Source organism: Haliotis cracherodii, unplaced genomic scaffold (assembly GCF_022045235.1).
Source record: "Haliotis cracherodii isolate W230 unplaced genomic scaffold, xgHalCrac1.p SCAF_22, whole genome shotgun sequence".
In the NCBI taxonomy this organism is placed as follows: Eukaryota; Metazoa; Mollusca; class Gastropoda; order Lepetellida; family Haliotidae; genus Haliotis; species Haliotis cracherodii.
Genome location: NW_027266278.1, coordinates 1,260,028 through 1,285,183, shown reverse-complemented (window position 1 = coordinate 1,285,183; position 25,156 = coordinate 1,260,028). Strand labels below are relative to the sequence as shown.

The following is a 25,156-nucleotide window of genomic DNA, read 5'->3' as shown; positions in this document are numbered from 1 at the left end:
CGTTGGGGAAGTCTAGTGGTAAAAGGGGGCGGTGGGGAAGTCTAGTGGTTAAAGGGGGCAGTGGGGAAGTCTAGTGGTTAAAGGGAGCGGTGGGGAAGTCTAGTGGTTAAAGGGGGCGGTGGGGTAGTCTAGTGTTTAAAGGGAGCGGTGGGGAAGTCTATTTGTTAAAGGGGGCTGTGGGGAAGTCTAGTGGTTAAAGGGGGCAGTGGGGAAGTCTATGTGTAAAAAGGGGTTGGTAGGGAAGTCTATTTGTTAAAGGGGTTGGTGGGGAAGTCTATTTGTTAAAGGGGGCGGTGGGGAAGTCTATTTGTTAAAGGGGGCTGTGGGGAAGTCTATTTGTTAAAGGGGGAGGTGGGGAAGTCTATTTGTTAAAGGGGGCTGTTAGGAAGTCTATGTGTTAAAGGGGTTGGTGGGGAAGTCTATTTGTTAAAGGGGGCTGTGGGGAAGTATATTTGTTAAAGGGGTTGTTGGGGAAGTCTATTTGTTAAAGGGGGCTGTGGGGAAGTCTATTTGTTAAAGGGGGCTGTGGGGAAGTCTATTTGTTAAAGGGGGTGGTGGCGTAGTCTATTTGTTAAAGGGATTGGTGGGGAAGTCAAATGGTTAAAGGGTTCGGTGGGAATGTCTTGCAGTTAATGGGGTCGGTGGGGAAGTCTGTTTGTTAAAGGGGGCTGTGGGGAAGTCTATTTGTTAAAGGGGGCTGTGGGGAAGTCTATTTGTTAAAGGGGGCTGTGGGGAAGTATATTTGTTTAAGTGGGCGGTGGGGAAGTCAAATGGTTAAAGGGTTCGGTGGGAATGTCTTGCAGTTAAAGGGGTCGGTGGGGAAGTCTATTTGTTAAAGGGGGCTGTGGGGAAGTATATTTGTTAAAGGGGGCTGTGGGGAAGTCTATTTGTTAAAGGGGGCTGTGGGGAAGTCTATTTGTTAAAGGGGGCTGTGGGGAAGTCTATTTGTTAAAGTGGGCGGTGGGGAAGTCAAATGGTTAAAGGGTTCGGTGGGAATGTCTTGCAGTTAATGGGGTCGGTGGGGAAGTCTATTTGTTAAAGGGGGCTGTGGGGAAGTATATTTGTTAAAGGGGTCGGTGGGGAAGTCTATTTGTTAAAGGGGGCTGTGGGGAAGTCTATTTGTTAAAGGGGGCTGTGGGGAAGTCTATTTGTTAAAGGGGTTGGTGGGGAAGTCTATTTGTTAAAGGGGTTGGTGGGGAAGTCTAGTGGTGAAAGTGGTTGGTGGGGAAGTCTATTTGTTAAAGGGGCGGTGGGGAAGTCTATTTGTTAAAGGGGGCGGTGGGGAAGTCAAATGGTTAAAGGGTTCGGTGGGAATGTCTTGCAGTTAAAGGGGTCGGTGGGGAAGTCCATTTGTTAAAGGGGGCTGTGGGGAAGTATATTTGTTAAAGGGGGCTGTGGGGAAGTCTATTTGTTAAAGGGGGCTGTGGGGAAGTCTATTTGTTAAAGGGGGCGGTGGGGAAATCTATTTGTTAAAGGGGGCTGTGGGGAAGTCTATTTGTTAAAGGGGGCAGTGGGGAAGTCTATTTGTTAAAGGGGTTGGTGGGGAAGTCTATTTGTTAAAGGGGGCTGTGGGGAAGTCTAGTGGTGAAAGGGGGCGGTGGGGAAGTCTATTTGTTAAAGGGGGAGGTGGGGAAGTCAAATGGTTAAAGGGTTCGGTGGGAATGTCTTGCAGGTAAAGGGGTCGGTGGGGAAGTCTATTTGTTAAAGGGGGCTGTGGGGAAGTATATTTGTTAAAGGGGGCTGTGGGGAAGTCTATTTGTTAAAGGGGGCTGTGGGGAAGTCTATTTGTTAAAGGGGTTGGTGGGGAAGTCTATTTGTTAAAGGGGTTGGTGGGGAAGTCTATTTGTTAAAGTGGGCGGTGGGGAAGTCTATTTGTTAAAGGGGTTGGTGGGGAAGTCTATTTGTTAAAGGGGTTGGTGGGGAAGTCTATTTGTTAAAGGGGGCTGTGGGGAAGTCTATTTGTTAAAGTGGGCGGTGGGGAAGTCTAGTGGTTAAAGGGGTTGGTGGGGAAGTCTCGTGATTAAAGCGTCCGCTCAAAAACCTGACGACCCGGATTCGAGTCCCCACATTGCTACAATGTGTGAAGTCAATTTCTGGTGTCCCGCGCCATGATATTGCTGGAATATTGCTAAAAGCCACTCACATCACTTGATTCAGGTGTTTAAACCTCCCCTTATGTGAAGTGGAGTTGACTGTTGTGTTCGTATCCCAATTACGTGGATCTATGCTCATGATGTCAATCACTGCATTGTCTGGTCCAGATATAAAACCGTAATATTGTTGAGTGCGGTCTTAAATAAATAAATAAATAAATAAATAAATAAATAAATATGTAAAAAGGTCAAAAGTCAAGTTTAAACTGCTACAACAAAATGTTATATTTCCAAAATTGTATATGCATAACAGAAGGTTTTCATTCATTTGTAACATGTTTGTGACGAAACATACAACATCACTTGTTTTCTAACATAATGTTTAACATATATATTGGAAAGTACTGATTGCTTAAAGATTAAGGCAGTAATATGATTTTTGTATGATAATATATAAAAAAAGAAGTCTTTTAACTGTAAAACTAAAAACACCCCATGTAATATAATATGACGTGTATGTCATCATTCTGTAAACTCTGTTTGTTCAGTATAAGAGAACCGTGATTCGGGACATCGATGTGTTTGTGTTCTGATTGTGCTGTGAAATATAACTTCACAAGTTAATTTCGATCATAATTATACACAAGAATGAACGTGTGTTTGTAACCATTTTCTAAAATATAAAGGGTTGTGAGGTAGCTCAGTAGTTAAAGAGTTTGCTCGTCACGCCGACTGCCCCAGTTCGAGTCCCCACATGCGTACAATGTCTGAAGCCCAGTTCCAGCGTCCCAGTGTCACCCATTCTTCAGGACAACTTTTTAAAAAGATTACCAGAAATTTACATTTTGAAATTTACTGTCTTATACATAGGCATGCATGTATGTCTGAAGACTTTAATGATAACTTCGAAAATACATTTATTATGTAGTTTTGAGATAAAATAATATCAGTTACTTATTTGTTCTTTCAAACATTATGTCAGAAGCATACAGACACATCTTGAACTTCAATGTAATGTCGCTCCGAAAATAGATTTAACAACTGAATATTAGAACATAGACCAACACGATGTCATGAAATGTCAAAATTTATGCAATATTTCAAGGGAATCATGCAATACAATACCTTTTGAAGATCCTGAATTATTCAACTGACAAAATGCAGTTAAGAAATTATACAGAATGTAACGATCACGTGTTAGGAAACCTGTTTTAGAAAGACTATAAAGTATTATATGAAAACAATAACAAAGAGAATTAAGAAAATTTCACGTGTATGACATAAAAAAAAACACGAGAAAAAAGCAGTTCGTTTTTTATTTATAATTTGAACTTAATTTGATACAATAAGCAAGGAGACAATAAAATCCTGAACTGATTGTAGTCTAAAGTTAACGAAACTAAACACGTTTTGAGAAGCTTCCATGTATGGTGTAATGTTCATTGTAATTATGCATAATCGTACGGGGTTTCCTGAACAACGGAGTTTCAGTGTACTGTCTAACTCCTGGGAACAGAGAAATAGTTCGACTTATCCGAGAGTCGACATATCCGACTCGACCTTATTGCCGTTTGACAAACCGATCTGACAACAGAAAGCAAACGAACCACATCGTGCATGTGAGAAAACAACTTCTATCTAATAAGAAATAAAAATAGAAGCATGTATAATATCTACATTTATGCATCTATATGCATTTCATTCATATCACTGGATTATCCGGACATCATAAAATAATAACCGAAGTAAAAAATGCCAACATTCGTCAACATTTACCACATTCGATCAATGGGTTCTGTCTAGCTAAACGATTCGCCCGTCACGCCGAAGACCCGGGTTCAATTCCCTACATGGGTACAATGTGTGGAGCCCCTTTCTGGTGTCCCCCGCCGTGATATTGCTGGAATATTGCATATTCGCTCACTCACTCACTCACTCTGAATGATCGGACAGGCAGTGGCAGATTTCTAATATGTGTTTAGAATGAAAACAAGTTTAGGAAAGTGTTTAATCCTAAAATGAATACACATTTGGTGTGTTCTAGCTGAACATATTTAAGGTCTAAACACATGAAATGAAAACCACCTAAACACATCATCACCATTCTAAACATGTTAAGACTTCAACACGTTAACGATAAAGTTGGCCTGGGAATTTATTGTAAGAAAAGTGTCCCCGAAAATGAATGAAAAAAATAATGATGTTTACAGGCTGTTAAAACAAAATTACTGTTTTTGCAGAAAAATAACATGGTTGGTGTTTTTAATAAAATAAATACAGACTCAAATTTAATCATAAAAACATATTTGGTTTTGCAACTAAGCTGAACAAATATTAAATCTCCCCATGTGTAGGTTGCGATGGGACGACACATAGCATAGCATTCACTGGTCCTCAGTGTCGAATGCAAGTCAACAGAGGTTTGTTGTAGCTTTTATCGCGCTGTAAAACCTTTCGAGGTGTAGACATACGTTTGTATTTAAGGACCCCATACAACCGACCTTGTTACAGATTTCTAACCCATTTGCAGGCCTCATGTTGGCTAAACGCGCTGAGCTATCTGCGCAAACCAACAGTAGAACCAGTTTAATAAGTGACTGAAGATCACGTGACCGTCAATCGTCCGGCATGGGTATCGCATGTTTGAAACGTTTACAGCGTTGCCACTGCTTCTCTGGTTTGCATACACTGCTGATAAAAGTCTATAGGGGCCTAAAGTGATGTCTATTGACGTCGAGGTACTTGCCGCAAGAAATGGCATAATCTTGCTCCACTGCTGTCACAGCTGGCTCCAGACACCAGCTCCTGTATCGTACATGGCCAGAGTCAACAACCTGAGCACTTTACTAGAAGAAGTTCGAACCCAGAACCATCAGGGCAGCTCCACCTTCCTCACGTGAACAGATACGGTGTGGCGGTAGTGTTAATCAAAGCGACAAAACCCTTTCATTATTCATAAGAAATCTCTGTCAAAACCAGAGTCGATTGTACGATTCCGATTGTAATATGATCATGTGTTTATGAATCACTACTGCTTAAGGATTGACTGCGTATGTTTTCCGGTTCTCTGAGGTACCTCGGCTTTTCGATTTATACCTCAATGAACCGAAAATCATACACAGTCAGTCCTTACAATTAAATTCGACAACGAAAACATGTTTTCTACAATTTTGACCAAAAACAGTTGTATATACAAAGCAGACAAAAAATTACGACATTTATAAACATTACAAGTGTAGGAATACATACTGTGGCGTGACATGAATCAGGTGATTGTTTAATTTATATATATAACTTGACACACCCACATCGTCAGTAGCCAATCAACGGAGACCAGGATCAAAACAAAGTTTACAGGACCTGTCAATCAAGGGAAGAGACGACATACGCAAAATACGCATAAAGCGCACGTTAAATTCCCATTTTAAGTAAGTAAGCAAGAGACGAGAAAAACTGCAACAATTAGACTGTAACGAACCGGAACAAATTCACGTGAACAGAAAGGGAATTCCCCGTAATTCCGTTGTAATAAAAGTAGTCCACTTCGTTGGGCGTTGCCTAATTTGGGAAATGAATGCAATAACACCTCACCAGCTAATCAGAATGCAGGGGATAGTAAATTATGTAGTGATGATACCAGTTGTTCGCGAAAAGGTGGGCATATCCTGCCCCACTGGTTGAACCCGTCACAAACACATGCACAGGCAAGTAAATTGTTTACCTGAAAAAACATAGCTACATACGGTACAAGTTAAAATAAGGAATTGCATCGGATGTCATGTTTGTCACTAATGCGTCAAATTTTGTGTAAAATCTTGATTGTTGTAACCTTGTATCCGTGGTTCTCTGGTATGTCGCAGTGAGTGTTATTGTCAGAATTGATTGAGTGAATGTTGTTTGAACGCCATGTCACAACCATCTGTAAATAGTCAAGTTTGAGCCAGAGACCAAGGGGACACACATTTACCAGGTTCTACATTTAACCACCCGATCCAGATCGGTTGTCATGGTAATTATGAGGTTCTGGTTTTCCATCGCTAGGGGTGATTACCGGGACATGAAATACAAATATGCAGAATACTATAAAATAGAAACTTTACCATGTTTAAGAAAAACGCAGCACCTCTGATACAAAAGTATTGATTTGCAAATATGTACATGTTAAGTTTAACCTAACATCCAATATTGCGAGATTGTTATTTGACGAATGCATGGTCGTAATGGCTTGCATCATCTTCTTGTGACGCCTTCCCGGTCACACGCGTGTGATCATACACGTCATCCCCTGTGTCCGCTGCCGATTGGCTGAACATCGCGCGAGCATATGTGTTGTCAAAGGTGATTGGTTGTTTCTTCTCTGTGATTGTTGCTGTGTCATACGTTTGGTCATTGACGCCTTGCTTCATGGGAAGAGCGCCATCATCCACGGATGCGTGATGGTAGCCTGACTCAGTGTTACAGTCAGGAGCTTGTGATGGTTGTTTCCTCTGTATTTTCGTGACAACAGCGTACTCAACCTCCGGTTTTGTCCTTACGTCAGCTACTTTACCAGATTCAGTGTCGTCAGCAGCAACTGTGTCATTGGTCCTGACACGCAGACTTTTCTTTTTGTTTCTGAAACAAGTTGGGAGTAAAGGTTCATGACATTCTCGTGTACGTATCGTTCCCGTTAGTTAAACAAACTCAGTGCAACATAAAGTTAAGCACTCGCGAATACAACTTAAGTGTTGTAATAGTTCGTGAAGATAATACCTACTTACGTTTTGTAATTAATCGTGAAGGTAAGAGGCCCCTGGGGGTTCCGAGTAAGACATATATTCTTAACAGGGAACCTCCCACGGCCTCTTAAATAGATATTACCTACACGAGCAATAACAAAAATTAAGTAGGTATTATCCTCGACAGAGAACAATAACAACACATCAATGGGTATTACCTGTCTACAGAGAACAATTACAATACCTAATTAGGTATTAACTTCTACAGAGAACAATTACAATACCTAAGTAGGTATTAACTTCTACAGAGAACAATTACAATACCTAAGTAGGTATTAACTTCGACAGAGAACAATTACAACACTTAAGTAGGTATTACCTTCGACAGAGAACAATGAATACACTCAATTAGGTATTACCTTCGACAGAGAACATTTACAGTGCTTAAGTAGGTATTACCTTCGACAGAGAACAATTACAGCACTTAAGTAGGTATTACCTTCGACAGAGAACAATGACAACACTTAAGTAGGTATTACCTCGGACAGAGAACAATTACAATACCTAAGTAGGTATTAACTTCTACAGAGAACAATTACAATACCTAAGTAGGTATTAACTTCGACAGAGAACAATGACAACACTTAAGTAGGTATTACCTTCGACAGAGAACAATGAATACACTCAATTAGGTATTACCTTCGACAGAGAACATTTACAGCACTTAAGTCGGTTTACCTCCACAGAGAACAATTACAACGCTTAAGTAGGTATTACCTTTAACAGAGAACAATTACAACACTTAAGTAGGTATTACCTTCGTCAGAGAACAATTACAACACTGAAGTAGGTATTACCCTTGCCTGAGAACAATTACAACACTTAAGTGGGTATTAGCTTCGACAGAGAGCATTTACAACACTTAAGACGGTATTACCTTCGACAGAGAACAATTACAACACTTAAGGAGGTATTACCTTTAACAGAGAACAATTACAACACTTAAGTAGGTATTACCTTTGACAGAGAACAATTACAACACTTAAGGAGGTATTACCTTTAACAGAGAACAATTAGAACACTTAAGTAAGTATTACCTTTGACAGAGAAGAATTACAACACTTAAGTAGGTATCACCTTCGAAAGAGAAGAATTACATCACTTAAGTAGGTATCACCTTCGACAGAGAACAATTACAACACTTCAGTAGGTATAACCCTCGACAGAGAACAATTTCAACACTCAAGTAGATATTACCTTTGACAGAGAATATTTACAACACTTAAGTAGGTATAACCCTCGACAGATAACAATTACAACACTTAAGTAGGTATTACCTTGGACAAAGAACAATTACAACACTTAAGTAGGTATTACCCTCGACAGAGAACAATGCTTAAGTAGGTATTTACCCCGACAGAGAACAATTACAACACTTAAGTAGGTATTACCTTTGACAGAGAACAATTACAGCACTTAAGTAGTTATAACCCTCGACAGAGAACAATTACAACACATAAGTAGGTATAACCTTCTTAAACAATTACAACACTAAAGTAGGTATTACCTTCGACAGAGAAGAATTACAGCCCTAACTAAGAACACAGCAGCTGCAAATGCAGCCGCAGAACAGACTGCAATATTTACTGAAACACAAAAGAAATTGAATCTTTAGAATAATGCACATTCATTGTTGTAAACAAAATCGACAAAACCTTTCCCACAAACACAGGAAATCACTGTACGATTCGGACGATATGATAAGCCTGTGTATCGGAATCACTATGGAAAAATACTGACACCGGGTGTTCGCGAAAAGGCGAGCTTATCGTGCACCACTGAATGTACCCGTCACAAACACATGCATTCATTGTGTGTCATAAGTTTTGTTGATTTTGAGTTTGAAGTCAAATCAAACGTAGAGTCTGATACTTTCCTAAAGGGCTACCATAACTGGATTTCTTAATTTCACGGAGTATGTGATGGCTATACGCCGCTTTTGGTCATTCCAGCAATATCACAGCGGGAACAAAGGAACAAGAATATTATTGTCATGAGCGTAGGCATTTACTTATAAATTCATATGGCAGATAATTATAGGAAGCAGGTCAGGATACAGGTATAGATCTGAAGTCATCAGGAGGATGAAGTAACAATATCAATCGTCTATGGTTCTATCAATAATGGCAGACATTGAGTATTGTCTGGTCAGTGACAAGGTCAGTGGGTCTAGTTTTATACCTATAGATCTTCTAACAATAATCAGTGAGGAATCCCTACTTAATAATAACAGAGACACCTTCTCATAACTTCGCACCTCCCAACAGGAGTATAAACACATTAAAAATTGTGCTGTCAGTGACGACATGTGACTGGTATCTTTGTCAAGCACTTGCCAGATAATGGCACCAGTACCCGTACAGATAGGTCCCATCAAAATAATAAATGAAGCTGATATCCTAAAGGCAATTAACTCCTTAATTATGTTTTAGAAAACAGAAAACGATCCTTACCTGTCGTTGAAGATGTCGTTGCTGCTGTGGATTGTGTGGTTGCTGCTTCTGTAGACTGCATTGTTGTTGCTGTGGATTGCGTTCTTGTTGCTGTGGATTGCGTTGTTGTTACTGTGGATTGCATTGTTGTTGCTGTGGATTGCGTTGTTGTTGCTGTGGATTGTGTTGTTGTTGCTGTGGATTGTGTTGTTGCTGCTGTGGATTGTGTTGTTGTTGCTGTGGATTGTGTTGTTGTTGCTGTGGATTGCGTTGTTGTTGCTGTGGATTGCGTTGTTGCTGCTGTGGATTGTGTTGTTGTTGCTGTGGATTGCGTTGTTGTTGCTGTGGATTGCGTTGTTGCTGCTGTGGATTGTGTTGCTCCATAGTTTACAGTCGTTTGTGGTTTAGCTGGAGTTGCTTTTATTGTCATTGTAGATGCCGTTGTACGCCGAGATGTCGTCGTTTTTCTTGGAGGTAGGGAGGAACCTGGTGTCAGGACCAAAGAAATAGTTGATGTATCGATAGTCTGTGTCTTGGAAACATCATGACATGGTTACACTGTTATCCGGCTTCGTTCTACATGTAAATGCAATCAGTTAGGCGGAGGTAGGATCGTGTTACCATATGATGCACATGATGATCCAGGAAGTCATGACCATTGGAGTAGAGGCCAACAATACATGTAAAGGTAGCAATTATTGAACGAGTAATGACATTTTAATTAAAATAAGTCCTATTATCTGAGCTTCCCAAAAGCAGATTTGTGCTGATTTATTCTGTGACATGATGAAAGACATAACTGGTGTTAATACATGCTGACATGTATACTAGTTCACAGAAATATTTAAATACGACGGGAGACGATATTTATACATGAGTAGATTTTAGATATATATTTAGATTAAGAAAGTAGGAGACAATGCCGAGATGATATGATGTTCATACTTGCAGTTCCTACCTGAGTGGCATATGCTGTACAGTCTGGCAGTGCAGTCCATATAGTTCCATATTCCATAGAGGGATGTGTCATCTGGAGGGCTTGTTATAACACAGTCTCCTGATGACTGGACTTCTCCGTCTGCCAGTTCTTTGAAGAAAGTTTGATACCCTAGTTTGTTCCCTGAAGAAAGTTGTTGTTTGACGTTTAATGAATCAGACTTCCAACCACAACTTGGGCAACTGTCTCCAATAAATCTACTTAAGAAAACATGTCATAGCATTGTAATGACAATATATTGATTGAGAGACATCCAAATCTTTAACCAGGTGTAAGAGAGTAATTCAAGATGCATTGTGGTTGTACATGTGTTCATTTCTTTATGACTTCAGTGCATCGCCAAATATACCAAATGGCTGTTCTTTCATTGCTTACCTGATACCCATGTGAAACCATTTCGCTGACTAAGACCTATCCATGACCCTGTAGAGACACCAGCTGTACGTGAGACACTGTCAACATGCTTCTGTGTTTCCACGTCTTCTATCTCAACGAGAGACCATCCATTACCCAGGCAATTGCAGAAGGTTTGCGACTCTTCCCACGTTCTGTTCTCTCGAGACAATAAGAAACAGCCATCATCCTTGAAAACTGTTGTTTCTGTCTCAGGATTTGAGAATTGCTGGCACGACATCGCACTGTCTGTGAAAAACATGTTATTTTGTATGTACAATATCACAACTTTCAAATATCGTTATTAATGTTTGTTTGTTGGATCATTTTTTGTTTAACGCCGCACTTAGCAATATTCCAGCTATATGACGGCGGTCTGTAAATAATCGAGTCTGGACCCGACAATCCAGTGATTGACATCATGAGCATCGATCCACGCAATTGGGATACGATGGCATGCATGAACCAAGTTAGCGAGTCTGACCACCCGCTCCCGTTAGCCGCTTCATACGTCGAGCATAGTCGCCTTTTACGGCAAGCATGGGTTGCTAAAGACCCATTCTACCCCGGATCTTCACGGGTCCGTTATTAATGAGTAGCTGGAAGGGTGCGACAATGAACACAATTTTGGTTATATCATGGCGTGTCAGAATTTTTTTAGAAAGTCTTAAATGATGCAGTTCGTACTCTTGTGCAAGGATATTGAGCTGACAAACCCAGAATCATAATGGACGAAAATTTAATTCGAACCAAGAATATTCACATCCTGATATGGCTATTGGACGAAAGCGTGCATATGGCATTGTCATATACAACATTTTGCCATCGATAGCCCGACAAAGGATACATTGTGCTTACCCCAATACCCTAAAATATATGACAAGATTGAAATCAATAATGTGCAAAACTTTCTTTGGGTCTCCTTTCCATGTCAAGCTCACACGCTATGAGATATGTGTGACGGAAATATTGTATAAAGCGGCGTTGAACTAAAAGTTCCCAAAATGTTAATCTATAGATATTCTAAAATTAGTCTAAGATAGAGTAATGTGTTCAATTATTTCTATTGTTATTTATATAAGTTAGGGTGAAATGTCTGGTTAGTTTCCTGTGCTTTTGGACACCTGTATTATAACTATTTCATACTGATTCATAAACACATGTTCATGATAAATTCATGATATAGTTTTTGGCAGAGATTTTTTATGAATATGGAAAGTTTTTGTCGCATTTATTCTATAAATTACACAAGATTGGAAGGGAAACTCAATGTTGAAGGTTCTTTGTTAACTGATTATACACTAAAGGTCCAAGCTTACTCTCGTAGCCTTGGCCAGTGGTTTATTACTCACACTTAGGAAAACGACCGATCAAAAACATCCATACAATTATGATGATAATGAGTGAGTGAGTGAGTATGGTTTTACGCCGCTTTTAGCAATATTCCAGCAATATCATGGCGGGGGACACCAGAAATGGGCTTCACACATTGTACCCATGTCGGGAATCGAACCCGGGTCTTCGGCGTGACGAGCGAACGTTTTAACCACTAGGCTACCCGACTGCCCCTGACGATAATGAAGTTTCAGTTATGAGTCAATTGTATATGATGACAGTTACTTTTGCCTTTGTGCATACGTTATGTTTACAGAGAAATGAATGGTTAACTCTTTTCTGAGTCCGATTCGAACATTTATATTGTAGTCAATATTGATATCGATATTGTATCGGTCAGACTGCAAAGCTACAGAGCTGTAACATAGGTTGCCAGTAATTTCCCGTTTCGACTCACTCATTGTTGCTGTGATGCTCTGTAGTACATCAATGACTCACCTTCCGTAGAGTGTTTATAGCTCAAGGAAGTGTTACTGCATTTACAACGTAGGCGGGTTATACTGTAACTATCACCATATATAGCGAACAGTGTGAGTGAGTGAGTGAGTGAGTGAGTGAGTGAGTGAATATTCTAGTAATATCACGGCGTTGGACATCACAAATGCACATCACACATTATACATGTGAGCATTCGAATCCGGGCTTTCCAATTGAGCTAACGCTGAACCACTAGGCGCCCCTCATTCTCTGCATTTATTGAAAGCTTTCGCTGAAAGCGACACGGTTGCAGGAAATAACTGATTTAATCACATGGGCTAATAAATATCTCACTTCCTGTCGTTACTTACTGTCGAGCACCTAGTGTCAAATGTTAAAATTAAGACATGGCCTGTCGAAATCATATCCCAAATCTTTCTCGTTTACCTTTATTTACTTTTGAATTGTTATCATTAATCTATGATTATTTATTAATAATAACTTCGGTCTGGATTTAACCGGAAGAATCACCACAGTGAGTGAGTGAGTGAGTGAGTATGGTTTTACGCTGCTTTCAGAGGCAACTAACGGTATCAGGTGGTCAGACTCGCTGACTTGCGTGGATCGATGTTCGTGATGTCAATCACTGGATTGTCTGGTCCAGACTCGATTATTTACAGAGCGCCGTTATATAGCTGGAATATTGCTAATTGCGGCGTTAAACAACAAATAAACAAACAAACAAACATTGCAGAGCATCATGTTTGATGAATGACGTCATGCTACACTCTCATGACGTAATAATGACGTCGAGTGTATTTTGTATGCGACCAGTTTCAATCGACATTTCACGCAACGTTAGAATAAACCCGAAAACCTACACATACATACAATCAAAGATCTGATCATTCTCATAATCAAGGTAAATTGTGTGACCCAGCCACATGTGATTAACACCCCACTGGAATTATCAACGCTTTGACATTATGATCTGTGTTATGTATGATACATCCTTACCGGCTGCAGATCCGTCCATCCAAAGGAATATCCAGATGGAGTATAATGCAGAATGTTGAATATACACGGGTATCAAGAGCCTTGAGACAGACATGTTTCCCCCTCAACCCTTCTACAGCCAGTGTCCTACCAGGAAGTGTAACTCGATGACAGTGGGCATTGGGAGCAACAGCTCAACTATTTCTGAATCATCAGTGTCACTTCGTTGTTCCGTTTTCAGTTTCCGCACATTTTCATTGTCTAACACCAATACATATAATATCAATACAAGTGACATTTCATATGTTTTCGCCATTTAATTAATAATAGCATGCCCGAACATTAAACTGTGAAGATCCGGAGTAGAATAGGTCTTCAGCAACCCATGCTTGCTGTAAAAGGTGACTGTGCTTGTCGTAAGAGCCGACTAAGGGGATCGGGTGGTCAGGCTCGCTGACTTGGGTGATGCATTTATCGTATCACAATTGCGTGGATCGATGTCAGTCAGTGGATTGTCTGGTCCAGACTCGATTATTTACAGACCGCCGTCATTAGCTGGAATATTGCTGAGTGCGGCGTTAAACAACAAATAAACAAACAAATTAAACGCAACATTAAACAATCATATGAGATGTAAACCCTGCAAAACTATTTCACTCAATTCAATATATTGTCCTGGTGACGTAATTTAATGATGAATGACGTCATATCGTATTTAAAAGAATGGCCCAATGTGACGACATGTTTCCTCCACTAACCAATCAGCCATCGCTAAAACACAATATGTAAATATCAGACAGTTATTACCGCCGTTCTGACCTACCCGGTAATGTTTTATTTCATTATATAATGACATCAATATTTATTGTTTCCTTCGTGAGTCATACCAAGTCTAATACCAGATACACAACGATTATGATCCCTGATGGCTCCTCCCCGTGAAGGTGACAGGCCGTGATATAAATGAAATCCTGTCCTCGGCAGGGTGAATCCCTTTCACCCGATTTGTTACATAACGGATAAAATAGCGGCAGATCCCCACCAAACTGTCACTATTGGACACCAATAACGTGAACCATAAACTAATACCCCGCATCCCGCATGCCACAAGCACACCCCAAACCCACACCCACATCCTCATACCCAACTCCCTTCACACTAACTTCATCGACCACTCACCAAAACCAACACCTACACCCACAGACACTTCACCGAAACCCATACACACAGCTTCTCAAGTTATGAATCAAAAAGGTGAGCCCGACCTAGCCGACACCACCCCATCCACCCCCACCCCCAACAATACTCCCACTCCATTCCCACCCCCCAAAACAAACACCACTTTCCCGTCTCCCACCCCAGCTCCCACCCCAACCCTTACCCTCAACCCTACTCCCAGTTTCACTCCTATCTCCACCCCCCATCCCCACTCCGACTTCCACCCCCACCCCAAACTCCCGCCCCCACCCCCACGCTCACTCCTACCCTCGACACACTATAGTTACATTCAGAATGTGGCCCTCCGTGACGAGATATGAGTTCCGTGTTCGTTCATAGGTGTATGCAGTGAATGGTAGTTTAATGTAATAATTTTAAATACTAATTTAACATACTGGTGTAATTTACATTAAAACCAACACAACCATTCACTTTGTTTTTCTAAGCCAAATCTAATTAATTGTCTATTCTAAGGATCAGCTATATATGTGGTATGCACTACATAAAAAGAAATTCAAAATACATCCCTTGATTCAGCCTTATTTCATGGAAAGTTTCATTTACAAAATACTCAGTGTGAAACTTCACAGCTGCTGTCATGCTCGCTTTTCCGCTTCAACTTAATAGGAAATCAAAACAGCCGACGAGGAATAAAGTTTTTCCGTGTTTGAGTAACATTGTCGTAAACTATTTAAAAAACGTAAACAAATCAAGCAGTTGAAGAATGATTATGTGAGTGAGTGAGTGGGTTGGGTTTAACGCCATTATTAACAGTATTTCGGTTGTATCATAGTTTATCACCAAGAGATGCACAGATACGCACCAACTGGCACGTGACAAAATAAGATGAATAATAAGAGTCAGTTATATATTAGGCACCACAATCAGCAGATCACGGCATCACCAAGGGACGTCACTCTACATGACGAATGTGCCTCCACCAGCTCATTTTAACTTGAGAGGCGTCTGACCGAAATAGGAGGCAAGCACGGATGGGGTCCGAATGTCATTGTCAGAATGTAGTAATTTGTAGATGAAGTAACTCTTCTATGTATGGTATAAGTGTTGGGATAATAAATACTCCAAGGCATAAAAATACCATAACAATATCACATACGTTATCACATGGAAAGACAGGCCATCTCTACATTCATAAGCAATAGAAACAACTGCATGTGTGAGTGAGTCTATGGCCAAACATGGCCAAACTTTTCTAGCAATATCACAGTGCGGTGAGGTGAAATATGGTTTAACGTCGCGTACATGAGTATTACACTTATATAGCGACGTGCATGCACATGTGTGTGTCTGGCTGCTTGTACTAGTCCGGACTGATGCTGATTTATTGTACTAGCTCACTGAGATTACAATGCCGCAGTTTAATATGAATACCACACTCAGACGACCAGTCCTTGTTTAAGCCCCTTCATGCCGAGCGACAGACAGGGTAACAAAATATACCATATTTTGGTATGTCGCGGGAGGGGATCGAACCCCAGACGCTCTACTAGTAGACCACAGCAACATCACGAAAGGGGACAACGGTATTCCCACATTGCACAAGTACATCTGTCTTTATATTATTCGATAAAGGTTATGAACTGTGACACATTTTGTTTTGTTATGATGTCTTTAATATATTAACTGTGTTGATGTTGGTGTGGTCTGTAAACTTGCGGTTCGATTTTCCACCGCAAGTCTACACACCACACTAGCATCAAAATACAATAACTTCCTGACGACTGATCACTGTTCAAACAAAATGCAATGATCGTCTACCGAATATTAACAGAAAAAATGCAACACAGTTACATCATTGTTAAACAATAAAATACACTGTCATATAACACTACACTTAAGCATCGAGGATGACTGCTTGTATGCCCTAGTTCAACTTCTATATATTTCTTTTTATAGCAAAAAAACCCGACCTTCATTGAATACCACTTGTTGGTTGTTTGTTGGTTTCACACTGAGTTCTTTTATGTACAGATTTTTGGATTAACATATTATTTCAATTTGGGTATCGACACGAAACAGTATAATATTTCTATTCAATTATGATAAACACCCTGGACGTGACCATCTCATTTATCTTTGTCAAAACCTTCGCACAGCTTTTTCTCTCGTTGGTGTTCTATTGCTTTTAAGAAAGACAGAGTTGATTTCGACTTCTTTATTATTTTATTGTGACGTTTCGGTGCAGGTGTTTGTACCTTTTTAAGCTACCTCCTGAATAAGAGCGACAAGAAACATTTCCGCAATCATGAGAAGTCTTTATCTAAAGCAGAATCCATTCTCGGTGGTGTTATACAGTCGTCAATCTGCAGGCTTGAAGTACAACACACATATACTGGTCAACAGTATGCTGTTAATTCAATACAATTTTGAGGGATGGTGGGCGTGGTGGGCGTGGTGGGAGTGGTGGGCGTGGTGTGAGTGGTGGGCGTGGAGGGCGTGAGTGGTGGGCGTGGACGACGTGGTGTAAGTGGTGTGAGTGGTGGGCGTGGAGGGCGTGGTGTGAGCGGTGGGAGTGGTGGGCGTGGAGGGCGTGGTGGGCGCGGTGTGAGTGGTGTGAGTGGTGTGAGTGGTTGGCGTGGAGGGCTTGGAGGGCGTGTAGGACGTGGTGTGAGCGGTGGGAGTGGTGGGCGTGGAGGGCGTGGTGGGCGCGGTGTGAGTGGTTAGAATCGTGGGCGTGGTGGGAGTGGTCGGCGTGGTGGGCATGGTGGGCGTTGAGGGCGTGTAGGACATGTAGGACGTGGTGTGAGTGGTGGGCGTGGAGGGCGTGTAGGACGTGGAGGGCGTGTAGGACGTGGTGTGAGTGGTGTGAGTGGTGGGCGTGGAGGGAGTGGTGTGAGTGGTGTGAGTGGTGTGTGAGTGGTGGGTGTGGTGGGCGTGGTGGGCATGGTGGGCGTGGTGGGCGTGGTTGTAAAGTTCTCGTTCTCCATTCTTGAAGGATAGCGGCAGGTCCTTGGGTTGTTATTCCACCACTTCATCATACATGTGGTACTGGTCTACAGGACGAGGTTGTAAGTAGTAGGCTCCATCTCCAGCCTTATCAAACGAAATGTAAATGTAGCAAATTATACATTTATTGAAAACTGAAAATGTTCTGTGTGATGTTATAGTTTGAGGAATATATATGTGAACGACATACCACTGGCTAGGGTAGATTGATGACGTTATAATGCGTATTGGGCTAAATACAGTAACCCGTCAATACTGTTTACTTTTCAAAACGCTTTACGTGATTCGTTAATGATGAAATTAAATAACTAGAATAACTAGCCGAAACAGATTCCACATGGCGTAAAGGGCAAATAGCTGTGGAAATTATATGGAATTGAGCACTGAACATCAGTGATGACATCAGGTGTCTAAGCTAACATTCCACAATTCAGGTCCAATAATTGAATCTGTACCAATCGGACGTGTTGTTGAACACATAGGAAACCGGTCACATCGCCGGGGCATGACGACACTTAATCAGCTACGTCAGACATTAACACCATTGGCAATAGCAGCAATTGGGTGAAACCTACGACCACGGGTATGGTACTCGTATCAGGATCATAATCAGGGCGAGTCTAGGATTCGAACCTTTGGGCATTAGATCCAGGCACAACCAAGGCACGCAACTGGAAATCATATTTCAGCACCTCACACGACCTGATCATCAATGCCCGGTTATGTGTGATAGAATGTTAAGGGCGCATGAGCAGACGCTCTAATACCATAAATGATGGTTGGTTAGCCTAGTGGTTAAAGCGTTCGCTCGTCACGCCGAAGAGCCGGGTTCGATTCCGAACATTGGTACAATGTGTGAAGCCCATTTCTGGTGTCCCCCGCCGTGATAGTGCTGGAATATTGCTAAAAGCGGTGTAAAAAAATACTCACTCACTCACTCCAATACCATAAATGTCTACACCATACTCACTCACTCACTCTAATACCATAAATGTCTACACCATACTCACTCGTAGTTGCTGACCTCCATCTCTGTTCATCAAAGCTGAAAGAACAAAGTAAAACATATATTAATCTGGCTATTATTTCGTTCTTGTGTTAATCAGTAATCAAAATTTGGTCTTGTGATGGTATCTGAGATCCACGGATCCGAATCAGGGCAGAAAAACGGTTCGTATTGATGAGAGGTGAGACTTCATCTTGTGTTGAAATAGATAACAAATAGATTGTTTAAACATATTAAACTTTTGGCACCAAATGAGAGATGTTCATGCTTTAATGATATGTTGTCGATATGTGGGAATCACCATGTTCTTAATGAACCATTTTGTCAATATTTTGGTAAAATTTTAGAAACGTTGTTAGTGTTTCTACATTTGAGAATTGACTATCAATCGAGTGGTCACCTCGCCTTGCACTGCACTTCCAAGCCACGCACACTGCGGCCCCCATCATGATCAGAATGAGCAGTGCAACAATCACAGCGGGTATCAGAGGGACACAGATGTCATGTCGGGCTGGAAATATCAAATATGAATCTAGACTTGCCACAAATAATGACAGTGAACTGAATTATGGGAATACAACAAAAAGGTAAGCGTTAACCATCTTTACTCAATAATTGCGTCATCAGCGTCTATTTCGTGTGTGACACCGAGGGGTAGAAAGACTGAGAAAATGGGAGAGTGAGTGAGTGAGTATGGTTTTATACCGCTTGTAGCAATATTCCAGCAATATCACGGCGTTCACACATTTTAACCATGTCGGGAATAGAACCTGGGTCTTCGCCGTGACGAACTAGGCTACCCGACCGGGTAGAGGCGATTAAAGAAGATTAACACTTTAATTTCATTTGTGTGAAGTAGTGTGTTTTTATCTTTTGCAATTTTTTACATCAAAAGTTTAATAGCAAATATTGCAAGAAATATCAAGAAAACCAATAACATTTCAAGTTACTTGACTTAATGCTATTACATTCAATTCCATCTGCCATTTCAATTTCAGTTATTTGTTACATTCAGCTTAGAAAAACCATATGTCCAAAGTGTCCAACTTCTCACGATCAAACCCATATCATAAGACGATCCTGGCATGAGTAAGGGACGCAACTTTTCACCGCGAATTTTGGCTTTTGATGATGACTGAAGTACTGTTTATTTAACAGTTTCACCCGAATCATCCACTTATCCACTAGAAAATCCAGATACACAAAAATGGGCCTCACGCTTGAGCAATGCCACGGCACCTGAAAATCAACTTCTATGTGGTATGCTGCAAAAGGAATGGCGCAAAACGAAATTGCCAGACATTTTAATGTTCATCGAAAAACACACTATCATCTCTTTGGATACGTTATCTACACCATGGCGTGCACGTGTGACGTCACGTCAACAAGACAAGCATATTCGGTTGGTGCATCGACTGCGTGTTTCCTGCAGGTTTTTAAAAGGGCATCACAAACAACGAAAAGGGAAACCATTAAGAACCATGACGAAAATATGTTTGGTCCCAAATACCCTTCCTGGTTCATGTTCCGAATTACTTATTTATATATTTATGATTTTGTTACTATAGTTTGAATGGATTTTCATTTAAAAATTAAAACATAAAATTACACATGTCAAATTAAATATAAGAATTATCTGACATAATTTGCTAATGCTATTTAATGATTCAACTAGTCAACACCTAAAAACATACGTATATTCAGTGTGTAAAATTCGCAACATCGGGAGACCTGGTAAAATATTTCTATACTAATGAACAAAATTTACAAAAAGGTGAACATAAGAATAGTACTGAGTAAGATTAGCGTTGTTGCTGCTGTGTATTGCGTTGTTGCTGCTGTGGATTGCGTTGTTGTTGCTGTGGATTGCGTCGTTGCTGCCGTGGATTGTGTTGCTCCATATTTGATAGTCGTTTGTGGTTTAGCCGGAGTTGCATTTAGTGTCATTGTAGATGTCGTTGTACGCCGAGATGTTGTCGTTTTTCTTGGAAGTAGGGAGGAACCTGGTGTAAGGACCAAAGAAAGGGTTGATGTATCGATAGTCTGTGTCTTGGAAACATACATGGCACGGTAATACTGCCAGCAAGCTTCGTTCTACATGAAAATGCACTTAGTTAGGTGGAGGTGATGCACATGATGATCCAGGAAGTCACGACCATTGGAGTAGAGGCCAACAATACATGTAAGTAGCAATTATTGAAATTATTGAACGTGTAATGAAATGTATATGAAAATAAATCCTGTTATCCTAAAGCTGATTTGTGCTGATATATTCTGTGACGTGATGAAAGACATAACTGGTGTTATAACGTGCTGACATGTATACTAGTGCACAGAAATATCTAAATGCGACGGGAGTCGATATTCATACACCAGTAGATTTTAGCTATTTATTTAGATTAAGAAACTGGGAAGTAATGCCGAGCTGATGTGATGTTAATTCTTGCAGTTCCTACCTGAGTGGCATATGCTGTATAGTCTTGCAGTGCAGTCCATATAGCTCCATATTCCATAGGAGGATGTGTCATCTGGAGGGCTTGTTGTAACACAGTCTCCTGGTACAAAGACTTCTCCTGCTGCCAGTCTTTTGAAGAAATCGGAATACCCTAGTTTGTTCCCTGAAGAAAGTCGTTTGGTTGCCGTTGAATGTTACAAATGCATCATACTTATCAAGAGGGAAATTCCAACCTCAATATTGACAACTATTACCAATAAATCTTTTTAATATTGATTGAGTGACTTATAAGTATGCCAGTACATCCATATATTTAACCAAAAGTAATTCAAAATGAATAGTGGTTGTACATGTGTTCATTTTCCTTGTGATTTTAGTGCAAATATTAAATAACTATTCTTTCATTGCTTACCCGATACCCATGTGTATTTCCCATTTCGCCGACGAAGACCTATCCATGACCCTGTAGAGACACCAGCTGTAAGTGAGACACTGTCAACATGCGTCTGTGTTTCCACCTCTTCTATCTCAACAAGAGACCATCCATCACCCAGGCCATTGCAGAAGGTTTGCGACTCCTCCCACGTTCTCTCCTCTCGAGACAATAAGAAACAGCCATCGTCCTTGAAAACTGTTGTTTCTGTATCAGGATTTGAGAATTGCTGGCACGACATCGCACTGTCTGAGAAAAACATGTTATTTTGTATGTTCAATATAACAACTTTCAAATATCGTTATTAATGTTTGTTTGATTATTTGTTGTTTAACGCCGCACTTAGCAATATTCCAGCTATATGACGGCGGTCTGTAAATAATCGATTCTGGACCAGACAATCCAGTGATTGACATCATGAGCATCGATCAACGCAATTGGGATATGATAACATGCATCAACCTAGTCAGCGAGCCTGACCACCCGATCCCGTTAGTCGCCTCTTACGACAAGCAGCTCTCGATCATTCTGGGGCGATGGGGTAGCCTAGTGGTTTAAGGTTTCGCTCGTCACGCTGAAGACCCGGGTTCAATTCGCCGCCTGGGCACATGTGTGAAGCCGATTTCTGGTGTCATCCGAAAGGTAGGATATTGCTGACTTATTGCTGAAATATTGCTGAAATATTGATAAAATCCATACATTTTACACAAGGTTCTCGACAGTAAGTAACAGCAGGAAGTGAGATATTTATAAGCCCATGTGATTAAATGAATTATTTCCTATGACTATTTCGCTTTGAGTGAAAGCTTTCAAATAAATGCAGTGAATGGCATATGAGTGGCGGCGATGTAGCCTAGTGGTAAAGCGTTAGTCAAGTGGAAAGCCCGGATTCGAACGCTCACATGGATAATATGTGATGTGCTGGAATATTTCTTGCAGCTGCATGAAAGAACACTCACTCACACACTCACTCACTCACTCACTCACTCACTCACTCACTCAAAATAGAAGCGCCACTACATTGCTGAAATATTGCCACTCACTCACACACGCCCATCCACCCTCCGTCCCTCATTCACTCCTTCACTCACTCACTCTCACTCACTCACTCAAAATAAAAGCGTCACTATATAGCTGAAATATTGCCGATGTGACGTAAAATTTTAACTCACTCAATCACTCACTCACTCACACATGCCCTTCCACCCTCCGTCCCTCCTTCACTCACTCACTCCTTCACTCCTTCACTCACTCCTTCACTCACTCACTCGCTCACTCGCTCACTCACTCACTCAAAATAAAAGCGACAAAACCCTTTCCATATTCATAAATAATCTCTGCCATAAAATTTGCTGAGTGAGGCGTTAAACAACAAACAAACAAACAAACAAACAGACAAACAAACAAACGTTGCAGAGCAGCCTGTTTGGTGAATGACGTCATGCTACTATATACCGGTTTCAATCGACATCTCCCGCAACGTTAGAATAAACCCGAAAACCAACACACACATACAATCTGATCTGATCATTCTCATACTCAAGGTAAATTGATTGACCCAGCCACATCTAATCAACATGTAAACACCCCACTGGAAATATCAACGCTTTGATATCATGATTTGTGTTATGTATGATACATCCTTATCGGCTGCAGATCCGTCCATCCAAAGGAATATCCAGATGGAGTATAATGCATAATGTTGAAAATACACGGGTACCAAGAGCCTTGCGACAGACATGTTTCCCCCTCAACCCCCCTACAGCCAGTGTCCTACCAGGAAGTGTAACTCGATGACAGTGGGCATTGGGGCAACAGCTCGACTATTTATGAATCATCAGTATCACTTTGTTGTTCCGTTTTCAGTTTCCACACATTACCATTTTCAGACACCAATACATATAAGATCAATACAACTGACATTTCATATGTTTTCGCCGTTTTCTTTCATAATAGCATGTCCGAACATAAAACCGAACGCCCCATGAAGATCCGGGGTAGAATATGTCTTCAGCAACCAGTGCTTTCTGTAAAAGGCGACTACGCTTGTGGTAAGAGGCGACTAACGGGTTCGGGTGGTCAGGCTGGCTGACTTGTTTTAATTTGATGCATGTCATCATATCCTAACTGCGTGGATCGATGTCATGATGTCAATCACTGGATTGTCTGGTCCAGACTGGATTATTTACAGAACGCTGTCATAAAGCTAGAATATTTGCGGCGTTAAACAACAAATGAACAAACAAATTAAACGAAACATTATACAATCATATGAAATGTAAACCCTGCAAAGCTATTTCGCTCAATTCAATCTATTGTTCTGGTGACGTCATGTAATGACGTCATGAACAATGGATGACGTCAAATCGTATTTAAAACGACATTTGTGACGACATGTTGCTTCGACGAACCATTCAGCCATCGCTAAAACACACTATGCAAATATCAGACAGTTATTACCGCCGTTCTGTCCTACCTGGTAATGTTTTATTTCATTATAATAATGAGATCAGTATTTACTGTGTTCCTTCCCAAGTCACACCAAGTCTAATCCAAGATTCACAACGATTATGACCCCTGATGGCTCCTCCCCGTGAAGCTGACACACCGTGATATAAATGAAATACTGTCCTCGGCAGGCTGAATCCCTTGCACCCGATTTGTTACATAACGGATAAAATGCGGCAGATCCCCACCAAACTGTCACCATTGGACCCCAATTACGTGAAACACAAACTAAAAAACCCGCATCCCCATCCCTCATCCCTCATACCGCGTCCTGCATGCTACAACCACTCCCCAAACCCAAACGCCACCCACACCCACACCGTCTTACCCCACTCCCTTCACACACACTTCATGAACCACCCACACCCACACCCACACCCACACCCACACCCACACCCACACCCACACCCACACCCACACGCACACCCACACCCACATCTATGCCCACACCTCAAACCCCACTCCCTTCACACACACTTCATGAACCACCCACACCCACACCCACACCGTTTTACCCCACTCCCTTCACACACACTTCATGAACCACCCCCAGACACACCCACACCCACACCCACACCCACACCCACACCTCAAACCCCACTCCCTTCATAAAGACCTCATCGACCACCGACCCACACCCAAACTAACACGCACACCTCATACCCACTTCCTTCACACACACTTCATGAACCACCTACACACATCTATGCCCACACCGACACCTCATACCCTACTCTATTCACACACACTTCATGAACCACCCACCAACACCCACACCTAATACCCCACTTCCTTCACACACACTTCATGAACCACCCAACCACACCAACATCTACACACGCACCCACACTCACACACACACCTCATACCCCACTTCCTTCACACACACTTCATGAACCACCCAACCTCACCCACAACCACACCTCATACCCCACTCCCTTCACGCACACTTCATGAACCACCCACCCACACCCACATCCACACTGACACCCACACCTCATACCCCACTCCCTTCACACACACTTCATCAACCATCCTACCACATCCACACCTACACCCACACCACAT

The 25,156-nt window shown here is 41.4% G+C and overlaps 2 protein-coding genes across 2 annotated transcripts; both read right to left on the bottom strand.

Annotated features, from left to right (window-relative positions):
• Positions 1 to 6,289: 6,289 nt before the first annotated feature.
• Positions 6,290 to 13,616, bottom strand: LOC139471375 (mucin-22-like). The gene is made up of 6 exons (XM_071253706.1): positions 13,523 to 13,616; positions 10,676 to 10,942; positions 10,264 to 10,423; positions 9,325 to 9,803; positions 8,379 to 8,457; positions 6,290 to 6,707 (listed from the first exon to the last, which is right to left on the bottom strand). Exons 1-6 carry the CDS (start codon positions 13,614 to 13,616, stop codon positions 6,290 to 6,292), a joined length of 1,497 nt encoding a protein of 498 aa, XP_071109807.1.
• A 3,479-nt stretch (positions 13,617 to 17,095) lies between these two features.
• On the bottom strand, positions 17,096 to 23,321 carry LOC139471422 (sialidase-like). The gene is made up of 6 exons (XM_071253785.1): positions 23,231 to 23,321; positions 21,560 to 21,832; positions 21,151 to 21,310; positions 20,486 to 20,709; positions 18,697 to 18,731; positions 17,096 to 17,689 (listed from the first exon to the last, which is right to left on the bottom strand). Exons 1-6 carry the CDS (start codon positions 23,319 to 23,321, stop codon positions 17,096 to 17,098), a joined length of 1,377 nt encoding a protein of 458 aa, XP_071109886.1.
• Between the last annotated feature and the right edge of the window lie 1,835 nt (positions 23,322 to 25,156).